The sequence below is a fragment of the Dendrobates tinctorius genome, unplaced genomic scaffold (genome assembly GCF_039654945.1).
Source record: "Dendrobates tinctorius isolate UK_male_01 unplaced genomic scaffold, ASM3965494v1 ptg000040l, whole genome shotgun sequence".
NCBI lineage: Eukaryota > Metazoa > Chordata > Amphibia > Anura > Dendrobatidae > Dendrobates > Dendrobates tinctorius.
Window position 1 is genome coordinate 28836511 of NW_027361708.1, and position 18975 is coordinate 28855485.

Here is an 18975-nt window from a genome sequence, read left to right on the forward strand (position 1 = left end):
ACTCCTATAATGGTTGTCAATATGTCATTACAGCCCAGGTCAAGCTCACCTAGAAACTTTATCACTTGTGACAGATGTGTTAGGAAAAATATCAATGCATAAGTCAAAATGAGCTAATAATCCATAGCACTGAAAACTCCTTGGCACATAAAGTACATCAAACATATTTATTTTTCCAACCTGTACAGTATTAAGAATAATACATATAACGTGTTTATGGAACACATATATACAATGCTTTACATAGCATGCAAGTTTATGACTTGTATACAGTCCACATAGTTAAAATATATATATATATATATACTTATATATATATATATGTCTATATACATATATACACATTTCATTTACATGTCCCCCCAGATGTCAGAATCACCTGTGTCTTTAAATCATTAGAAAGTTTGTTTCGATTTCTAATTAGTAGTGATGAGCGAGTATACTCGTTGCTCTGGTTTTCCCGAGCATGTTCGGGTGTCCCCCGAGTATTTTGGCGTGCTCGTAGATTTAGTTTTTGTTGACGCAGCTGCATGATTTGTAGCTGTTAGCCGGCCAGAATGCATGTGGGGATTGTATTCAGGCTGTCTAGCAGCTACAAATCATGCAGCTAAGAGGGCGAAAACTAAATCTCCAAGTACACCAAAATACTCGGAGGACACCCGAACATGCTCGGGAAATTTCGAGTAAGGAGTATACTGGCTCATCACTACTAATTAGGACTACTTTTGTAGAAAAAAAGATTAGTCAGCAGGTGGCAGCATTGCTAGGAATGTGTCTGTGAAATGCTGTATGGGTGAGACAGTCTTATGTACATTGCTTCTGCAATTCATGGTTGGTGTAAGCATTATGAAAGCTTCCATGCAGGCTCGGACTGGCCCGCAGGAGAACAGGGAAATCCCCTGGTGGGCTCCTGTGCAGGAGTAAGCCTCTCACCACCCAAAATCAGCAGAAGTTGGGCTACTACATTTGATTACAGACACAAGAAGCACCTCATTGTTCATGCAACATGTTACCCAATTTATTACTCTACAGAAGCAGAGCTAAATTTGTGAATGAGGACAATGTAATATTTGCATGTAGCTGAAGAATGGTCTCCCATAATCATGGTTACTGGTGGGCCCTTGCCACTTCAGTGCCACACTGCTTTCATGTGCTGAAATGATCCAGAGGTACCCATTGACCCTATGTATTCCAGAAAAGTACCCTTTTGGTATGTCAAGGCAACATCATACAGAGGTATACAAAGGTGTTTTAGGTGTTTTAGGTGTTTTCAGTCAAACTTGAAGGCACTGAAAAAATCTTAAAGGCTGGTCTGAAAATTGTTTAGAACATGCTATAAGTGTGCGGATTCCTATAGTTGTAGGCAGTACCAATAGAGAGACTTTTTATGTCAAAGGGAATCTGTCACCAGTTTTTCCAACCTTATTTAGTAACAGATCCTGATTCCAGGGATGTGTCACTTACTGGGCCGCTTCCTGCAGTTTGGATAAAATCACTACTTTATAAGCAGGAGATTATCTCTAGGGGACTGGAAAACCTGCTGCCAGGTGGCCCTCCATGTTCAGGAACTCTGTGTAACCCTGCACCCATCACTGATTGGCAGCTTTCTACCTATGTACAGTGTACACAGAAACCTGCCAATCAGGGATGAGGGGGGTGGTTATACAGAGCTCAGCATTCAGAGAAGTGCAAGATCTGCAGCAGATAAAACAGTGATTTTATTAAAACTGCAGCAAGCAGCCCAGTAAGTGACACATCACTGGAGTCAGGGTCTCTGCCCATACTGCATTCTGTTCTCAGTTTGGCTAGCAAAAAGCTTTTGACAGATTTGCCTTAAATAGATATTCTGGGGTTACTGCAGTGCTTTTCAGTTTTTTCGTGCTCTTTTGTTACTAAATTTCAATAAGTTTATGTCCATTGTCTCATGTGTCACTATACAGATCTTCCATCTCTGGAATTAACATGAATCTGATCATAGACGACAATGGATCTTGTGTAGATCATTGTTCTTTGTTTGATAAATTTAATACAGGAAGTATAAAAATATTTTCCAAAATATGGATATATACGGTATATATAAATTTGTGGTTTTTTATTTAATTTTTCTTAAAAATACAGCTGGATTTCACTACTTTCTGTCCCTTATTTTCACCCCACAAGTTCTATAACTCCTTCACTTTGACATGGGAGGGCACTGCTTGTGTCCAGACATGAGTACACCTGTGGTTTAACCCCGTCAGTAAGTTCAGCCCGGTATATTATTCTGAACCCCCTCAGCTCTTTGACATAATACCTCTTTGGCCCTATAACCAGTCATCTCCAGATTATTGGGGTGCCAACCACCCCAAGAAGTCTTATGGACACATAAAAGTGAGATCTTTTCTTTCCTCCGCAGGCAGCTCGCTATGCACTTTTTTGTGTCTACCGGACACTATGATCCTATGATTATGTGGTGCAGGTTGGTGGGAGGTTGGTACCAGCAAAATGTGAGAAAGACTGGATTTATCACTGCTAGTGTGACAGAGAGCTTGGAAGGTACACATAGCTGTGATATTGAAGTGACTGAACCAGCTTGTGAAGTGAATGATCTCGGTTCACTAACATCATGAAACCAGATCATTTTCCTCCCATGTCACTAAAAGACATTGGGTGTTAAAGTAAAGTGGCAGAACGTGGCAAATCTAGCTGTATTTTTAAGATAAATTAAAAACTGTTTGGTTTCATAAATTACTACCGTTTGAAAAAATATTAAAAAAAACTCTTTATCAAGGTTGTCCAGCCTTAGGATAAAAATCTGCAGTCACTGTGACTATTCTCCGGTGGCAGCACCGGGAGTAGGTGGTCATGTGACCCCAAGTATGCAATTTACCTACTTCTGGTCACATTCCCACTAGACGAATCCGGCCACACTCAATACACTTGTATCGAGCGAGGCAGCGCACATTTAGTCGGCATGTGCCTGCACATGCAAATCACATATTTGCGGTCACATGCCTTTTGCTCCCGGCACCAGGACTGGAGAATCCTCACAGTGTGCAGCACATGCATGTGAAGATTCACAAGACTTACAGTCACAGTGACTGCAGACTTGTACGCTAAGGCAGAACAACCCCTTTAAGACCTGCAAGTAAGTCTATAGCAGTTCAGATGTGTAAATTCACTAATACTGTATTAATAAAAGCATATATTGTAGAGTTCTTAGGAGGGAGCAGTGGGAACAGGCGAAAATTGGTTTTCCCTTGATGCCAGATGTCTCCTCAGATGTTTAATAAAATCGGCTTGTGACTGTGACAGGGCTTGGTCAGTCACAGACTGCGGTATCCAGCCCTATGGAAAGAAAGTGTGGAGAAGAAAAGTTAGAGGTTGTTTATTATCTGTTAATGGGGTTATCCTTTACTTGGACAACCCCTTCTTTAACACTGTAGTCCCCTGTATAAAAATAAAAAACCTTTATACTCATTTTGCGCACTTGTACCATCCCAACAATGTTGGCTTCCGGTCTCTCATAGCTGGCATGACATGGTTATGCTACATGCGCATTGCAACCAATCAGCAGCTGCTGATGGCCTACTTCCCTCACATTTCTATCAGATGTCTGAGTTCCACCTGAGGAAAGTGTGAGCGCTGCAGCACTACAGCGGCCATGGATTGTTATGCTTTAGTCGTATGTATTTGGAGACAAATCAATTCCTTGCCTATTAGTGAGACAAATTTGTATGCTTGTAGTAGACGGTCAAGACGAGCATGATCAATTGTTCTATAAAGTTTGTAATCTTCTTCCAGGCTCATGGGTAAAGGCAAAAAGTCTTTAACATCTACAAGAGCTTGTTCTTATTGCACAGGCTCCATAGAGCAAATCATGTACTTTGGACCGAATAGGGTCACCATGACGTGGTGAGTTGGCGTTCATGTTTTTTTTATGAAAATTATGTTACCTAAGCAGCCTATGTTATTTTCATGCACTATTGCTGTGTTTTCATTTAATTAGGCTGGTTTCACATTTGCGTTTTTTAGCGCTGGAAAAAAACGCATATGTGCGCATGCGTTTTTTCCCCTATATTTAACATGGGTGCGCATACCTGCGCGCTGGTAAGCGCATGTATGCGATTTTCATGCGCTGCGTTTTTTTGGGGTGTGCGTTTGTATTTTCCAGACGCATCATGTTGCATTTTTTGGCCCTGCAAAAAAGCGCATGCGCACATATGCGCACGTTTTGCGCTAAAAATGGCCATTATAGCCTATGGATGCGCATATGTGCGCACTGGCATGCTCATGTATGCGTTTTTTTGCACATGCGTTTTTTTTTGATAACCATGGAATTTAGGGGTTTGGGTTAGAGTTAGGGTTAGTTAAGGGGGTTTAGGGTTAGGGTTAGGGTCAGGGTCAGGGTTAGGGTTGGGGTTTGGGTCAGGGTTAGGGTTAAGTATGGTTTGGTTAAGGGTTAGGGTCAGGGTTAGGGTTAAGTATGGTTTGGTTAAGGGTTAGGGTCAGGGTTAGGGTCAGGGTTAGGGTTAAGTATGGTTTGGTTAAGGGTTAGGGTCAGGGTTAGGGTTAGGGTTAGGGTTAGGGTCAGGGTTAGGGTTAGGGTTAGGGTCAGGGTTAGGGTTAGGGTCAGGGTTAGGGTTAAGTATGGTTTGGTTAAGGGTTAGGGTCAGGGTTAGGGTCAGGGTTAGGGTTAAGTATGGTTTGGTTAAGGGTTAGGGTTAGGGTTAGGGTCAGGGTTAGGGTTAGGGTTAGGGTCAGGGTTAGGGTTAGGGTTAGTTAGGGTTTAGGGTTTGGGTTAGGGTTAAGTATGATTTGGTTAAGGGTTAGGGTCAGGGTTAGGGTTAGGGTTAGGGTCAGGGTTAGGGTTAGTAAAGTCATGGTTTGGGTTAGTGTGAGGGGCCACCTAATGTTGGAAAAAAACGCAAACGCGGTAAAAACGCACTAAAAACGCATACAAACGCATAAAAACGCTGCGTTTTTTTCATGCATGCTCATAAAAATGCTTGAAAAAAACGCAGCAGTTGTATGCTTTTGTATGCGTTTTTTCAATGCGTTTTTTTGCGGGAAAAACGCGCTGCAAAAAAAAGCAAGTGTGAAACTAGCCTTACTGCAGGGTATATGCTCATGTTGCTTTTATCTTAGATTTTGTCTGTTTAGTGGCCGGTGTATATTTCAGTTCATCTCTTTAGGTTTTTGTTTCAAGTTTTTGCACTCTGTGCAAATAAGGATATGGCCTCCCTTTTCTTTGAGCTGGACATTGCATTTACATAGTTCCCCATGGCTGAGTCTCCATTAGTCAGGGTCTTGGACTTGCTCAGCTCTTATTCACATTTATGCCATCTGACATATGGAAAGGTTTTAATACTAGAGGTTAGGACAGACCGGAAGATTGTCACCTTGACGTGGTGGGATGGTTTTTACGTTTTTTATCAAAATTATGATATCTAAGTACCCTATGCTATTTTCATGCACTATTGCTAGTTATTTACCATATTTACTGCAGGGTATTTGCCAATTTTACTTCTATATTAGGTTTTGTCAGTATAAATATACAGTATAACCAGTATATATTTGATAGAACATTACAATTTATTTCCTGCTATATTTAAATGGAAGCCAACAAGAAAAAAAATATTTTGTGTGGGTCTAAATGAAATCAGACACATGTGTAGGTGCAGCAAAGAATTGTTGCACGAATGTGAGGACCTTATTATTCTCTTATAATACATCCATGTGCAAGTGTCCTCAACTATTGTAAAGGAAAGATACTTTACCAGCCATCTATGGTTCAATAAGATCTGCGGAATCTGAATTTACAAAAATCTGTATACTCAAAAAACGTGGATTTTTTTGTATATTTTGGTAGGATTCAATTCTATTCAAATAAATTTGCTTATCACTAGTTGATGGGCTGTATCCTATAATTCAATGACCAAATGTTTGCATATGATGTTTTTAAAAAAAAAACACAAAATATACCATATTTTCAGACTTCAGGATGCAAGTTTTATGCAAGCAAAAATCTTGCAAAATACATGTATGTATCTTATAGACCAGTCATAGTCACTTCAGCCAATCCCTGGAGCTTCTTTCCTTTGTCCCAGGCTTGTATGCATGTGTGTGTCCCTCCATCAGCACTTCTTCATCAGACTATCTGATGAAAAAAGCACTGGGATAACATAGGCCAAAACTCATCACAGAACTCTGGGGATGTAAATCGTATCTCTCACCGACACCTGGAGATCACCACCGAAGGTGAGTAGGAAGGTGGATGGAAGTTCTAACTCTAGTCATGTTAAATTCGAGGACGTGACATCCCAGATGCCCTATCACTGCAATTGACCCAAGTTTATCTGGTGGCAGAAGAACTGAGATAGGTTAGGGGGAAAAATGATTTTAAACGGCTATAGGGGGACAAATGGATGTCTGCTCAAAAAAGGAATATGGCACGGGGGGTTTAGGATACAGATGTAGCTTAGAATGACAATGATATCCCAATGCAGAAAGATATCCAAGAGTATAATTTGACCATTTAGCAATATGACTTTATTGTGTTATGTTGAACCTTAAAAAGGTGATAACTTGTTTTCTAGTGGCGGTCCTACCCCTGGGACCTGCCTTGATCAGAACGGGAAACTTTTAGCAGGGTTAGAATGGACCAACAGATCGCATGCTGAACCGCTACTCCATCATTCCCAATTGAAAAGAATAGTGCTGAACTCGGCTTTTTCCAACATTCACATAGAGAATGAATTGTGCTGCAGTGTGTGTATATAATGTATGCGCTCCACAGCCAAGTGTGCGTATGATGTCTGTGCTGTAGGGCTGTGTGTGTATATAATGTCTGTACAGTAGAGATGCATGTATGTAATGTATGTGCTGCAGAGCTGTGTGTGTATATATCACCTGTACTGCAAAGTTGTGTGTGTATATATTGCCTGTGCTACACAGATGTGTGTATATGCTGTCTGTGCTACACTGTCATGTGTGTATGATGTCTGTGCTGTAGAGCTGTGTGTGTATATAACGTCTGTGGTGCAGAGCTGTGTGTATATATAATGTGTGTGCTGCAGAGCTGTGTGTATATATAATGTGTGTGCTGCAGAGCTGTGTGTGTATATAACGTCTGTGGTGCAGAGCTGTGTGTGTATATAATGTCTGTGCCGTACTGCCATGTGTGTATGATGTCTGTGCTGTAATGCCTGTACTTTAGAGCTGTGTGTGCATATAATGTCTGTGCTGCAGAGCTGTGTGTGTATATAACGTCTGTGCTGCACAGCCATATGTGTATATAATGCCTGTACTGTAGAACGGTGTGTGTATATAACATGTGTGCTGCAGAGCTGTTTGTGAATTTAATGTCTGTGCTATAGAGATGTGTGTATATAATGCCTGTACTGTAGAGATGTGTGTGTGTGTATAATGCCTGTGCTGCTGAGCTGTGCAATCCCTACACTTCTTTACACCGCTAGAGAAGTTTTAAATAGTAAAGAAATACATTTTAATATGTGTTCTGTCTAAATTTGAGATTTTGGAGCATCCTATAGCTGGGCATGTCTGAAAAATATGGTATTTATATTAGCACATGGCACATGTGAAGCTGTGAATTGCCAGCGCCATATTTTTTATGTTCTTATTTTGCAAATAACAGTTTTGGAACTATGTAAAGACATAAATATATCGATAAAGGCTAACCTTGAGATCTAGGCTTAGAAGCCATGTGAAATGAGTTTTTCCATTGTCGCCATCTATGGGCTGGAGAACAATACAGGTGAGACCAGCTTCTGCCCTGTAAAAACAGATGTGTTAGTTCTCTACTGCAGACACTTAATCATAAACTTTTGATTGAGGTAAGTAACAGAATTACTGAGAAGCTGAGGTGGAAGCCCACGCTCAGTGATTTGTGTGCATCCCCATCCAGAGAGGGCACCGCCGTTCTTCATAGCCCCTGTCTGGTGCTGTACACGGTTAATGAGGGGCATGCAGAAATAATATGCGCCAAATTCATAAAGAGGCAAACGTCTTCATCATATCAGTGTATACCGCCACTTTTGTTAAATTTGTCAGGTGGCTGTTGTAATGGCCTGGCTCCTCCCCAGTTTCGCCAACTTTGGCAAAGCGGTCCCAAAAGTGCTGTTAAAACTCTAAAAGTCACAGTTTTCTTTTTGCAACTTCCCATTACTCAACAATTTTGTGACTTTTCAAAGTTTTTCAAAGCAGAATTCTGGCGTAAACAATTTTGTGAATCAGGGCGTTAAAGTGCACTTGTCACCTGTTTCGGTCGCTATAAGATGCGGCCACAGCCTTTCAGGGCTTATGTACAACATTCTATAATACTGTAGATAAGCCCCCGATCCGACCTGCAAGATAAGAAAAATAAGTTTTGTTATACTCACCCTGGGGAGGGGTGGTCCGGTGCAGTCCGGTCTTATGGGTGTTGCAAGTTCGGTTCCGGCGTCTCCCGTCTTCTTTTGACACCGTCCTTCTGCTTGCTTCATTGCACTCCTGTGCAGTCGTACTTCTCTGCCCTGTTGAGTGGGCCTCTCTGACTTTTCCTGGTGCCTGCGCACTGCAGTACTCTGCTCTGCCATCAACAGGGCAGATAAGTATGCCTGCGCAGAAGTGGGATGCCGGGAGCGAGGAAGCAAGCAGGAGGGCGACGTCGCAAGAAGATGGGAGGTGCTGGACCCGGATCTGCGACACCCATCGGACCGGACCGCATCGGACTGCCCCCCGGGTGAGTATGATAAAACTTATTTTTCTTATCTTTCAGGTCGGACTGGTGGCTTATCTACAGCATTATAGAATGCTGTGTATAAACCCTGAAAGGTGGTGGCCGTATCTTATATCGGCCAAAACAGGTGACAGGTTCACTTTAAATATTTTAATACAAAAAAAAAAACAGTTTTAAAAAATGTTCCTACCTTATTATTCCCTCTTGAGGAGGCATTAATTGAGACTCAGTGGCAGTTCCAATAAGATACAGTGATGAACCTTTTCGGCAGCAGTGTCGTACACTAACAAAGTCTCTCTGCCTGACCATATTTGCAGGGATCTGGGCTGTGATTTCTCTTGTCAGTAGAGTATTTCTTCCAATTTTTTGTAGAATCTGAAAAAAAAACATGTAATCAACATTACTGCAAAACTGAAGCTGTACATAGAAGTGAAAGATGGTCCTTCATTCTATATATGACACGTGAAAATATTATGAGCAACAATTTTATACCCCACCTAACCCACTTCAGGCTTTTTCTGTTCACATGATTGGACATCGTCTTTGTGACATTTGTGGCATAATAATAGGATACACCTGAAATGCTGATAGATGCAACTCCTACCATCAATAATCTAATAATGAGATATGAACTGCATCCTATAAATATATCCTAAATGTCCCATATGGCACAACCCCTTTAATATGAGTACAGAAATATTGTATTGTTGGAGCTTGTCATTTTTGAAGCACATTAGATTCACAAACTTCATGTTGAAAACACAGGATAAAGGAGTTTTCCATCTCCAAAATCCTATCCCAATATGTAGTACGTGTAATAATAATAATAGGAAATACCTCCCATTAGAAATGTAGTATAGTTCTTCTGATTTGCCATGACACTTACCCCATGTGCAGGGCATTGCACTAGCTTTGGTATCCATGGTTACAACCACTCAGATAGTGAGTCAGTTAGCTGTTTGGGGTCGTAGCCATGGATACCTAAGCTACTACAATGCCCTGCACATGGGGTAAGCAACATAGGTTATCAGGAGAACTGTACTACATTTCTAATTGATGGCATTTGCTAGCATTATTATTATTATTATTATTATTATACCTACTACATATTGGGATAGTATCTTAGAGATGGGAATACCCCTGTAAGGTTACATTCACATGCAGCATTTTTTTGCTGCTTTTTACAGAACCAGCAAAAGTTAGGAGAATTCATAAATCTCCAGCCAACCTTTTTTAAATCTGCAGTATGTCAGTTCTGTCACCGTTTTTGGAGCATTTTTTTTACCCAAAAACAACAGTGTTTTTTGTGGTGGTGTCTTTGTGGCCTTTATGAAGCGTTTTTGGTGAAAACTAACTTTATTAAACATATACTGTCGACAAAGCATACATTTAACCCAATAAACGCTTCAAAGAGCAACAAAAACGCAGTGAAAACGCTGAGAGATGGGTGCATTGAACATGGCATTTTTACTGCCAAGAGAGCAGGATTGGGCTGCAGAAGATAATTGCAGCAAAAATTCTGCATGTGAGCATAGCCTAATAATGTTGGGAACAGACTATTATAAGTCAGACAAGGCCTTTCCACATGCCCCCATCATACTGACATCGTAGTGTAGGGATCCACTAGCCACAGTAGGTAATTTCTCTTGATCAGTTCGGTTTGATTCAATTATGTCCTTTTAATATTTTAAATGTTATGAATTATTATTTGCATTGTAGAAAACCCTTGATGATTTCACATCAGCATTGTTACAGCCATCACATAATAAACTACTGCACTGCAGCTATACACCGGCTACCTGACCACATGGTGACTCTACTAGGATCTTCCAAGCTATTTCTGATTTCATGCAATCTTACAATTAGAATGTGAATATGGGGCTACTACTATTACATCTGCCAATAATTAGAACTTTCAGGACCTGCACTTTGCTGATACTTGGGTTCCATTGATCCATTTGTTCAAGCTGTTCAAAAAGTTGACTGTAGATGCGTTCCGGTGGTGAGTCTATTATTGCTTCAGCTCGGAATACTTTTCCTGTCCTTGGGAATGTTTTGCTGAGAATCCAATCACCGTTCTGCAGAAAATAATTAACATGAATAAGAAAATAATATTGCAGGCTGTTGAATGCCAAAGGTCAGAAAGCTGGTGTCCATACCTGACATGTTTCAGCCTGCCAACCATCTTGCTGGAGCATACACATTGCTTGGTGAAGTGTGTCCTCAGCCTGTGAACAGTAAAACAACTCTTGGCTGGAAAGCGTCGTGCCCTCTCTGTCCGTAACTTTATTCATTCCTGTGAAATGCAGCAAGTGAGAGTTTTTTATTAGCATGTACACTGTTGCCTTTCATTTTATAAGGGTTGTCCACTGCTAGGAAAACCCCTTCTTAAATCTAATATATAAAGCTCAAGTGTGTGTATGTATGTGTGTATGTATGTGTATGTGTGTGTGTGTGTGTGTGTGTGTGTGTATGTATGTGTGTATGTATGTGTGTGTGTGTGTGTATGTCCGGGATTGGCATCCGCACTGTCGCAGCTACAGCCACAAAATTTGGCACAGTCACACGTCTGGACCCCGAGAGCGTCATAGCTATGTTGTGAGGTGAAATTTTAACCCCGCGCATTCCAATTCACCAAACAATTTTGCCCCTATCTACATAATGGGGAAAAAGTGTGTGCGCATCAAGCCCCGCCCCTCATTATGATGTCATAATGGTTGCCATGGCGATGCTGATGTCATCATAGGTTGCAAGCCCCGCCGCTCATTATGATGCCATAATGGTTGACTTGTGGGATGGAGGATGTGTGATGGGTATATGGGCACTGGACTATGGGATGGAGGATATGTATGACGGGTATATGGGCACGGGACTATGGGATGGAGGATGTGTGATGGGTATATGGGCACGGGACTATGGGATGGAGGATTTGTATGACGGGTATATGGGCACGGGACTATGGGATGGAGGATGTGTGATGGGTATATGGGCACTGGACTATGGGATGGAGGATATGTATGACGGGTATATGGGCACGGGACTATGGGATGGAGGATGTGTGATGGGTATATGGGCACGGGACTATGGGATGGAGGATTTGTATGACGGGTATATGGGCACGGGACTATGGGATGGAGGATGTGTGATGGGTATATGGGCACTTGACTATGGGATGGAGGATATGTATGACGGGTATATGGGCATGGGACTATGGGATGGTGGATATGTATGATGGGTATATGGGCATGGGACTATGGGATGGAGGATATGTATGATGGGTATATGGGCACTCGACTATGGGATGGCGAATATGTATGATGGGTATATGGGCATGTAGGTAGTATCTGTTGGAGTTGTCCATTTCAGGCAATCCCATAGTGAATGAATTGAGTGGGTGTAATAGTCATATATCCACACTAAGTATGTGATTGATATTTTTTATCCATTTTTTTATATACAGTGAATCAAGTGGTGGTTGCCCATGCACAATGCCTATACATTCTCATACGGGACAAATGGACCCCAAATCTTGTGTTCAGTGGTCCCAAAGGACTGAACCTACTGATTACACATTTATTACTTCTCAAAGGTTGGAGACCCCCTTTAAATATTTCAATATTCAGTCATGGATTAACTTACCTAGTTTTGTGCATAACATTTTCTGCAGAGATATTGGTATATGTGGGAAACCTCTTGGAGTCTTCAAAATAAATTTTGACATTTCTCTTCCAAAAGCACCAACAGCCGGCCGTTGTAAACCTAGAAGCACACAAGATATCGTAGGTCAACATTATTAATGATCTTTCATATTGCTGTAATTGTATAGGGGCAAAGAAAAGGGTCAAAGCGACGATTTTCCTAAAATAACCTTATCGTACTGACTTATTAAAGTAAATGTACAACCTAGTTTTAAGAGCTATGGGGACGTTGTGACATTCTAGATCATTACTCAACCTGTACAAAGAAATAATGATCTCCAGATGGTATATCCTTCAGGATTATCATACAGCCATGTCAGCTGAAGAGAAAACATTCAAATCCCTATCCATGGTGCTGACAAAAGTCATGGCTCTAAGTATGGTCGGTGTCTTTCACTGTCACCTTTATAATGATGTATATGTGTGCATGCAACCTGGAGAGGGAAACTATGCAAAATACAATCCAAAATGTCCCAAGGTAATGAGACAGAAGAAGAACATGCTCTACTCTCTTGATCTAACAATCTAAGACAAGCTACAGACTATTTTTGAGAGATTTTACTATTTGAAAAAGCTGCAAGAAGATATTTGATATAATATAAGGCAAAGCAAACTGGGAGCATACAGATCGCATGTAGACGAGGTCTTAATTCAAAGATGGTCCCTCATTTAGGATATCTTGAGCGAAGAGACAAGGTAAGGAACGCCACAGAGGACGCACACATCAAAGGTACTCTGGCATGAAATATCTGCAACAAATCTGACGCATGTTAGTACGCCTGAAGCCTGATACAGTGGCATGTAAAAGTGTGGGCACCCCTAGTCAAAATTACAGTGAACAGTTAAGCAGGTTGAAGATGAAATGATCTCTAAAAGGGCTAAAGTTAAAGATCATAGAATGGTAGAGTTGGAAGGGACCTCCTGGGTCATCTGGTCCAACCCCCTGCTCAAAGCAGGATTCACAAAATCATCCCAGATGACACATTACCTGTGTATTGTAGGCAAACAAAATATTATATATTTTCATATTTTACATTTTAAAAATTACAAAAACAAAAATGGATTGATGCAAAAATTATGGCACCCTGTAGGGTTAGTACCTGATCAGGGGTGCCCAAACTTTTACATACCACTGTATCAGACATCAGGTATACTCACAGATGCATCAGATTTGTTGCAGAAAATATATGCCCATATTCAAGAGCAAAATTTAAAACTAGAGGTTGTCCCCTACTTTATCATTGATGAATCTATCCATTGTCCACTACTTTATCATTGATAAAGTAGGTTTCTGGCCTCCCTGAGCTCACCTTAGGACACCTGCGTTTCAGTTTGACAGGTGTACCGCGCCAGTCAAACTCCCCACCTGCCACTGTCCCCGGAGCGGGTCGCGCCCCCGCCCAGCCCGCGGCGTGGGTAGATGGGGAAGGGGGGAAAGTGCACTTGGAGCCAGAAGTGAGAGCCCCTCAGGACTTGCCTCGCCTCTATTGTTCACTACTTTAACATTAATGAGCTATCAATTGTCCACTACTTTATCGCTAGTGACCTATCCATTGTCCACTACTTTATTATTGATAAAGTAGGTTTCTGGCCTCCCTGAGCTCACCTTAGGACACCTGCGTTTCAGTTTGACAGGTGTACCGCGCCAGTCAAACTCCCCACCTGCCACTGTCCCCGGAGCGGGTCGTGCCCCCGCCCAGCCCGCGGCGTGAGTAGATGGGGAAGGGGGGAAAGTGCACTTGGAGCCAGAAGTGAGAGCCCCTCAGGACTTGCCTCGCCTCTATTGTTCACTACTTTAACATTGATGAGCTGTCAATTGTCCACTACTTTATCGCTGGTGACCTATCCATTATCCACTACTTATCATTGATGACTTATCCTTTGTCCATCACTTTATTATTAATGACCTATTCTTAAGAATAGATTATCATTGATAAAGTACTGGACAACCTCATTAAGAGGTTTTGCTGCTTCAGGCCTCGTGTGGATCTCTGATGCCCATGTCTAATAGGGTACAGCTGGCCTTGTCATTTATGGCAGACAATCTAAGCTCAGTGCAATATTTTTTAACTGCTCAGAAAAAATAACTAACTTTTTTGTTGGATATGGCAGCAAGGTTAGTTTCTTATGTAAAAGAGACTAATGGGGCTATGCATACCACTGTACCATTACTAAAGATGTTGGACACGGAGATGTGGTGGCATGTGCTGTATACTAGGCAGTGCAGTTGCTTGTGTGTTATGGGCCAGTTAGTGCACTTGCAAATCAGAGTATCCCATGTACTCTTGTTTAGAGAACTCAGCCCTAGGGCTCATTCACATGACCGTATTTTTGGTCCGAGTGCTATCCATAAAAAACGGACAGCACTAGGACCGATGTTACTTAATGGAGCAGTGCAGATCAGCGAATATTTTTCACTGACTGAATCTGCGTGTACAAATATTCGCAGCATGCACAAGTTTCTTCTGTTAATCGGATGGGACTTGCCCATTCTATTCTATCGGTTTAGCATCTACTATTATTCATTTACAGGACCATTTACAGTACAGTTTCCTATGTTACAGGATTGCAATGTATCCAAAAAAAGGGATGCTGCACCGTGGCTTCGTATGGCGTCTAATTTTTTTGCATACCCATAGACATAAACAGACGACTGTCATCTGATTTACAGAAGAAATTTGGACATGCTGTGATTTTTTTTCTCACATGCAGATTCGGTAACTTAAAAACGTTTGTCTGCACTGCCCCATTGAGTAACATTGGTCAGAGTGCGGTTCATTTTTTTACGGACAGCACTCGGATTGAAAATAAGCTTAAAGGGAATCTGTCACCTCATTTTTGGCCTATGAGATGTGGCCACCGCCATCAGGGGCTTATCTACAGCATTCTGTAATGCTGTACTGTAGATAAGCCCCCGATGTAACCTGAAAGATAAGAAAAACGAGTTAGATTATACTCACCCGGGGGTCCGGTCCAGTCCGATAGGTGTCGGGGTCCGGCGCCTCCCATCTTCTGGCGATGACATCCTCCTTCTTACTTCTGCGCAGGCGTACTTTATCTGCCCTGTTGAGGGCAGAGTAAAGTACTGCAGTGCACAGGTGCCGAGAAAGGTCAGAGAGGTTCGGCGCCTGCGCACTGCAATACTTTACTCTGCCCTCAACAGGGCAGATAAAGTACGCCTGCACAGGAGCCGCAGCAGAAGTAAGAAGGAGGACGTCATCGCTAGAAAATGAGAGGTGCCAGAAAGACAGAATGCTGTAGATAAACCTCTGATGGCGGTGGCCACATCTCATAGGTCAAAAATGAGGTGACAGATTCCCTTTAAGTGAGCGAGTGCATACAGGGATTTGGCACATGTATTTTAGTTGATTTTAGCTTTGCTGTTCTCAGCAATAATAAGAGCAGATATCAGCCACAGTTCTGGACATAGTTGGTGTATTTTGTAATAGATTGCACTAGAAATGAGATAAAACAACCTCTAATAGTAACATGCATAGTGACAACAAATAGAAACATTTTTGGAGCTAAATCCAAGCTTGAAAGTCATCAGTTTAACTGGGAACAACTTGATCTGCTCATGTTTCCATACATGAAGGCTATAAGATAACAGTGCAGTGTCCTTTACCTAGCTGCAAAGTAATTGTCCGACTCATCATTGTTGTTTCTCCACTTTACTAGAGAAATTTGCTCCTTTTTCAGTGGGTTTTGCATTTGTGCCTTAGGCTGGGTTCACATAGCGTTAGAGGGGTGCCTTTAATGCATCTGTTAGATAGCGGTATAAACGCTATGTAACGGATGCATTAACGCACCCATACACTGCTATAGACGAGCGCATCGCTAACGCATGCCATAATCGGCATGCGTTAGCGATGTGCCGTCATTCTGTGACGGACCCCGGATGTGGGCTGCAGAGTCCAGAGTTCCGTCACTGCTAGCGCAGATGAAGCATCAGCGCTAGCGGGATCACATAACGCGATCGCGTTAGGGAGTAACGTTAATGCAGTCCGTGAATGCAATGCGTTAAACGGACTTCATTAACGCTATGTGTACCTGGCCTTACTCTCTATACGTTTTGCTTCATTTTATTCCTTTCTTTATTAAATCTCTGATCTTTCCTCAACTGCTTTGCTTATCCAGATATTGTAGACAGGTTCATGAAATGAAAGTTTTCACTTTTTGTGCAATTTTGCGGCTTTTTAAAGAATGTGTGACTTTTGGTTCTAAAAAGTTGCCAAAAAGAACATTTTTAATTTTGTACCAAATTCATGAAATCACATGCGCCATTTTGAAGAATTTGGTGCGAAAAAATAAAAAATGTCAGCGAATGCCACAGGAGAAAAAAAATAAAAGTTACTTTAACAAATCACAAATGATGGGTCGGACCCAATGCGCTTATTATAATGTATACCTAGACAAACATTTTACTTAAAGCAGAAAACTGCATACATAAAAGTTGCAGTCTCAGTTGCGCTTCTAATGCTCCTCATGTGATATTTTAATAGCCACCGTGTAGTCCATTCAGACGAACCAGAAAATACTAATAAATATGTGCATAACAATACATAAAAATATCGATGCTAAAACAGTCATAGTGTGAGTAGTCATAGTCCTGTGTGTTATAATTAAAATCCTAGATCCATAGCGAAAACCTGATGCTCATTTTTATATCGAGCTGTGACATCAGTTATTTGACATTTCTATGTGAGTAATAGCTCTTTAGCTGGAATCACATCATTAAATCCTTATATTTTGTAATTTTATGAATGCAACATGCATTTCCAAGATGATAAAATAACTCACCTTACAGACTTGGCACAGTGCACCAAAATCAACAATAATAACGAGCTAACCGAATATCGGGAATGCATTTACTGAACATTAATATAACCTTAATTAATCTAAAAGACAAGTAACCTTCTTCAGAAATCAACAATCTGTGGTATCTATCTCCTCGCTGGAAGGGAAAAGTCACTATGAGTAATTGAAGTGTAATAAGTTGACCTTGTCGTTCCATAAGATCATTGAGCCAATGGGAGACATCAAAAAGCATGATAAAGTAATGCATGAAATATGGTGACATTGTATGAGCGGTATACCGTACCGGTGAGTTTCCGGAGATGTTGGTGGGAAATTCCACAGCACAGTTTGAGAGTTGCAGGAAGCATGGTGTGATGTATGTGCAGCCCGGCCTCCCTTACTGGAGAGGCTGTACTTACTTCAGTGTCCTATCTTTATAGAAATCCTGAAGGACAGCATCGGATGATAGGCAGCAAGCTTCTAGATAGAAAAGGCAAATGGATGGAGTCCAAGGACAGAGAAAGCCCGAAGGGAGGGGAAAGGCAGAAGGAGGAAAAAAGAATCAGTCATAAGCTCACAAAGCAAATATCTTTCATCTTTACCGTACACATCTGCACATGGAGTGTTATCTGTCTAGAGATTTGCACGAGCTTCCTCCTAGAGACCTTGAACGAGAGAGACGCACGTCTTTTCTTAAATATAATTATTACACTGACATAATTGGGTGGGAAGACTTAAAATGGTCTCCAAGTATTTGGGGTCCAACATTATCATAAAGGGGTACTATCTAGTAAGTTGGCTGCCACTAACTTTATTCACTTGGCTGCATACTGCCTCCACATAGCATAGGTCGTAACTATGGAGCTAGTGTACAGCGAGGGTATATTTATATACTGAATGTAGCTTGCGCTGGGAAGCTATACGTGCCTTAGATTCTCTCCATAGTAATGAAGTTTCAAAATCTGAATATTACATATTCTATGAACAATATCACTTGGGAGGTCCCAAATAAGACGCCAACATCATTCATGACCACATAGTATCACCACATGGTAAATAAATAATACTACTATACTGTTGCTGAAAAAAAATATGGTAGAAAAACCATACTGATATACAGTGATTTTGGTGCCAATGATGTCTTGACAATTTTATATTAAGTTCACGGTGCTGATTAAGAGTATGGTCTCGGTTTTGCCAGATTGGCTTTAGTTTCTAAGATATTTAATAATTAATTAATTACAGTAGAATTGTGGCTTCAAAAAGTCACTTTTATAGCATTGTAAGCCTACAAATTGAAATACAGAATAATTATATGGGATATTTAATTACCCAAGACACTGTTAAAGAGACAAAAGATGAAAAGCTATTGCATTTGTCATCACACTCAATTCTCATTGGGAGAACACATTATTTTCATAGATGAATTATCTTAAAAACTAGAAGCAATTTGGCAAAAGTTGTGGTATTTTTTAATTCAGCACCCTCAAAATACCCTAAATCTATTCAAAAAACTTTGGCACCTGAAAAAATTGTTTTTTTTTGTACAGATATGCTATAATCCGTATACAGTGACCAATTGACCATATGGTGTTAGATACCAGTTCTATAAAGATTCTCTAAACACCTTAGAGGTGAATATACTACAGTTTATGGGCACTTTTCAATTTGTTATCCTTCCCAGTCAAACAATAGCACAAAATGTAGTGACAGACACACTGATTTAGTGGTTTATTACTTTTGTGTTAAAAATAATGTGTT

The 18975-nt window shown here is 41.0% G+C and overlaps 1 protein-coding gene across 1 annotated transcript; it reads right to left on the bottom strand.

Moving 5' to 3' along the window:
• Positions 1-499: 499 nt before the first annotated feature.
• LOC141088708 (steroidogenic acute regulatory protein, mitochondrial-like) lies at positions 500-17603 on the bottom strand. The gene is made up of 7 exons (XM_073574882.1): positions 17519-17603; positions 12359-12478; positions 10879-11015; positions 10642-10797; positions 8910-9094; positions 7681-7774; positions 500-3327 (listed from the first exon to the last, which is right to left on the bottom strand). The coding sequence occupies exons 1-7, from the start codon at positions 17580-17582 to the stop codon at positions 3199-3201; spliced, it is 885 nt and encodes a 294-aa protein (XP_073430983.1). The 5' UTR covers positions 17583-17603; the 3' UTR covers positions 500-3198.
• Between the last annotated feature and the right edge of the window lie 1372 nt (positions 17604-18975).

Coding starts and splice junctions, on each gene's coding strand:
- LOC141088708 (XM_073574882.1), bottom strand. CDS start 17,582: ATGCTTCCTGCAACTCTCAAACTGTGCTGTGGAATTTCCCACCAACAT. Junction 12,479..17,518: donor ACATCTCCGGAAACTCACCG/GTACGGTATACC, acceptor GTGTGCTTCTAG/GTTTACAACGGCCGGCTGTT. Junction 3,328..7,680: donor TTCTAAGCCTAGATCTCAAG/GTTAGCCTTTAT, acceptor TTCTTTCCATAG/GGCTGGATACCGCAGTCTGT.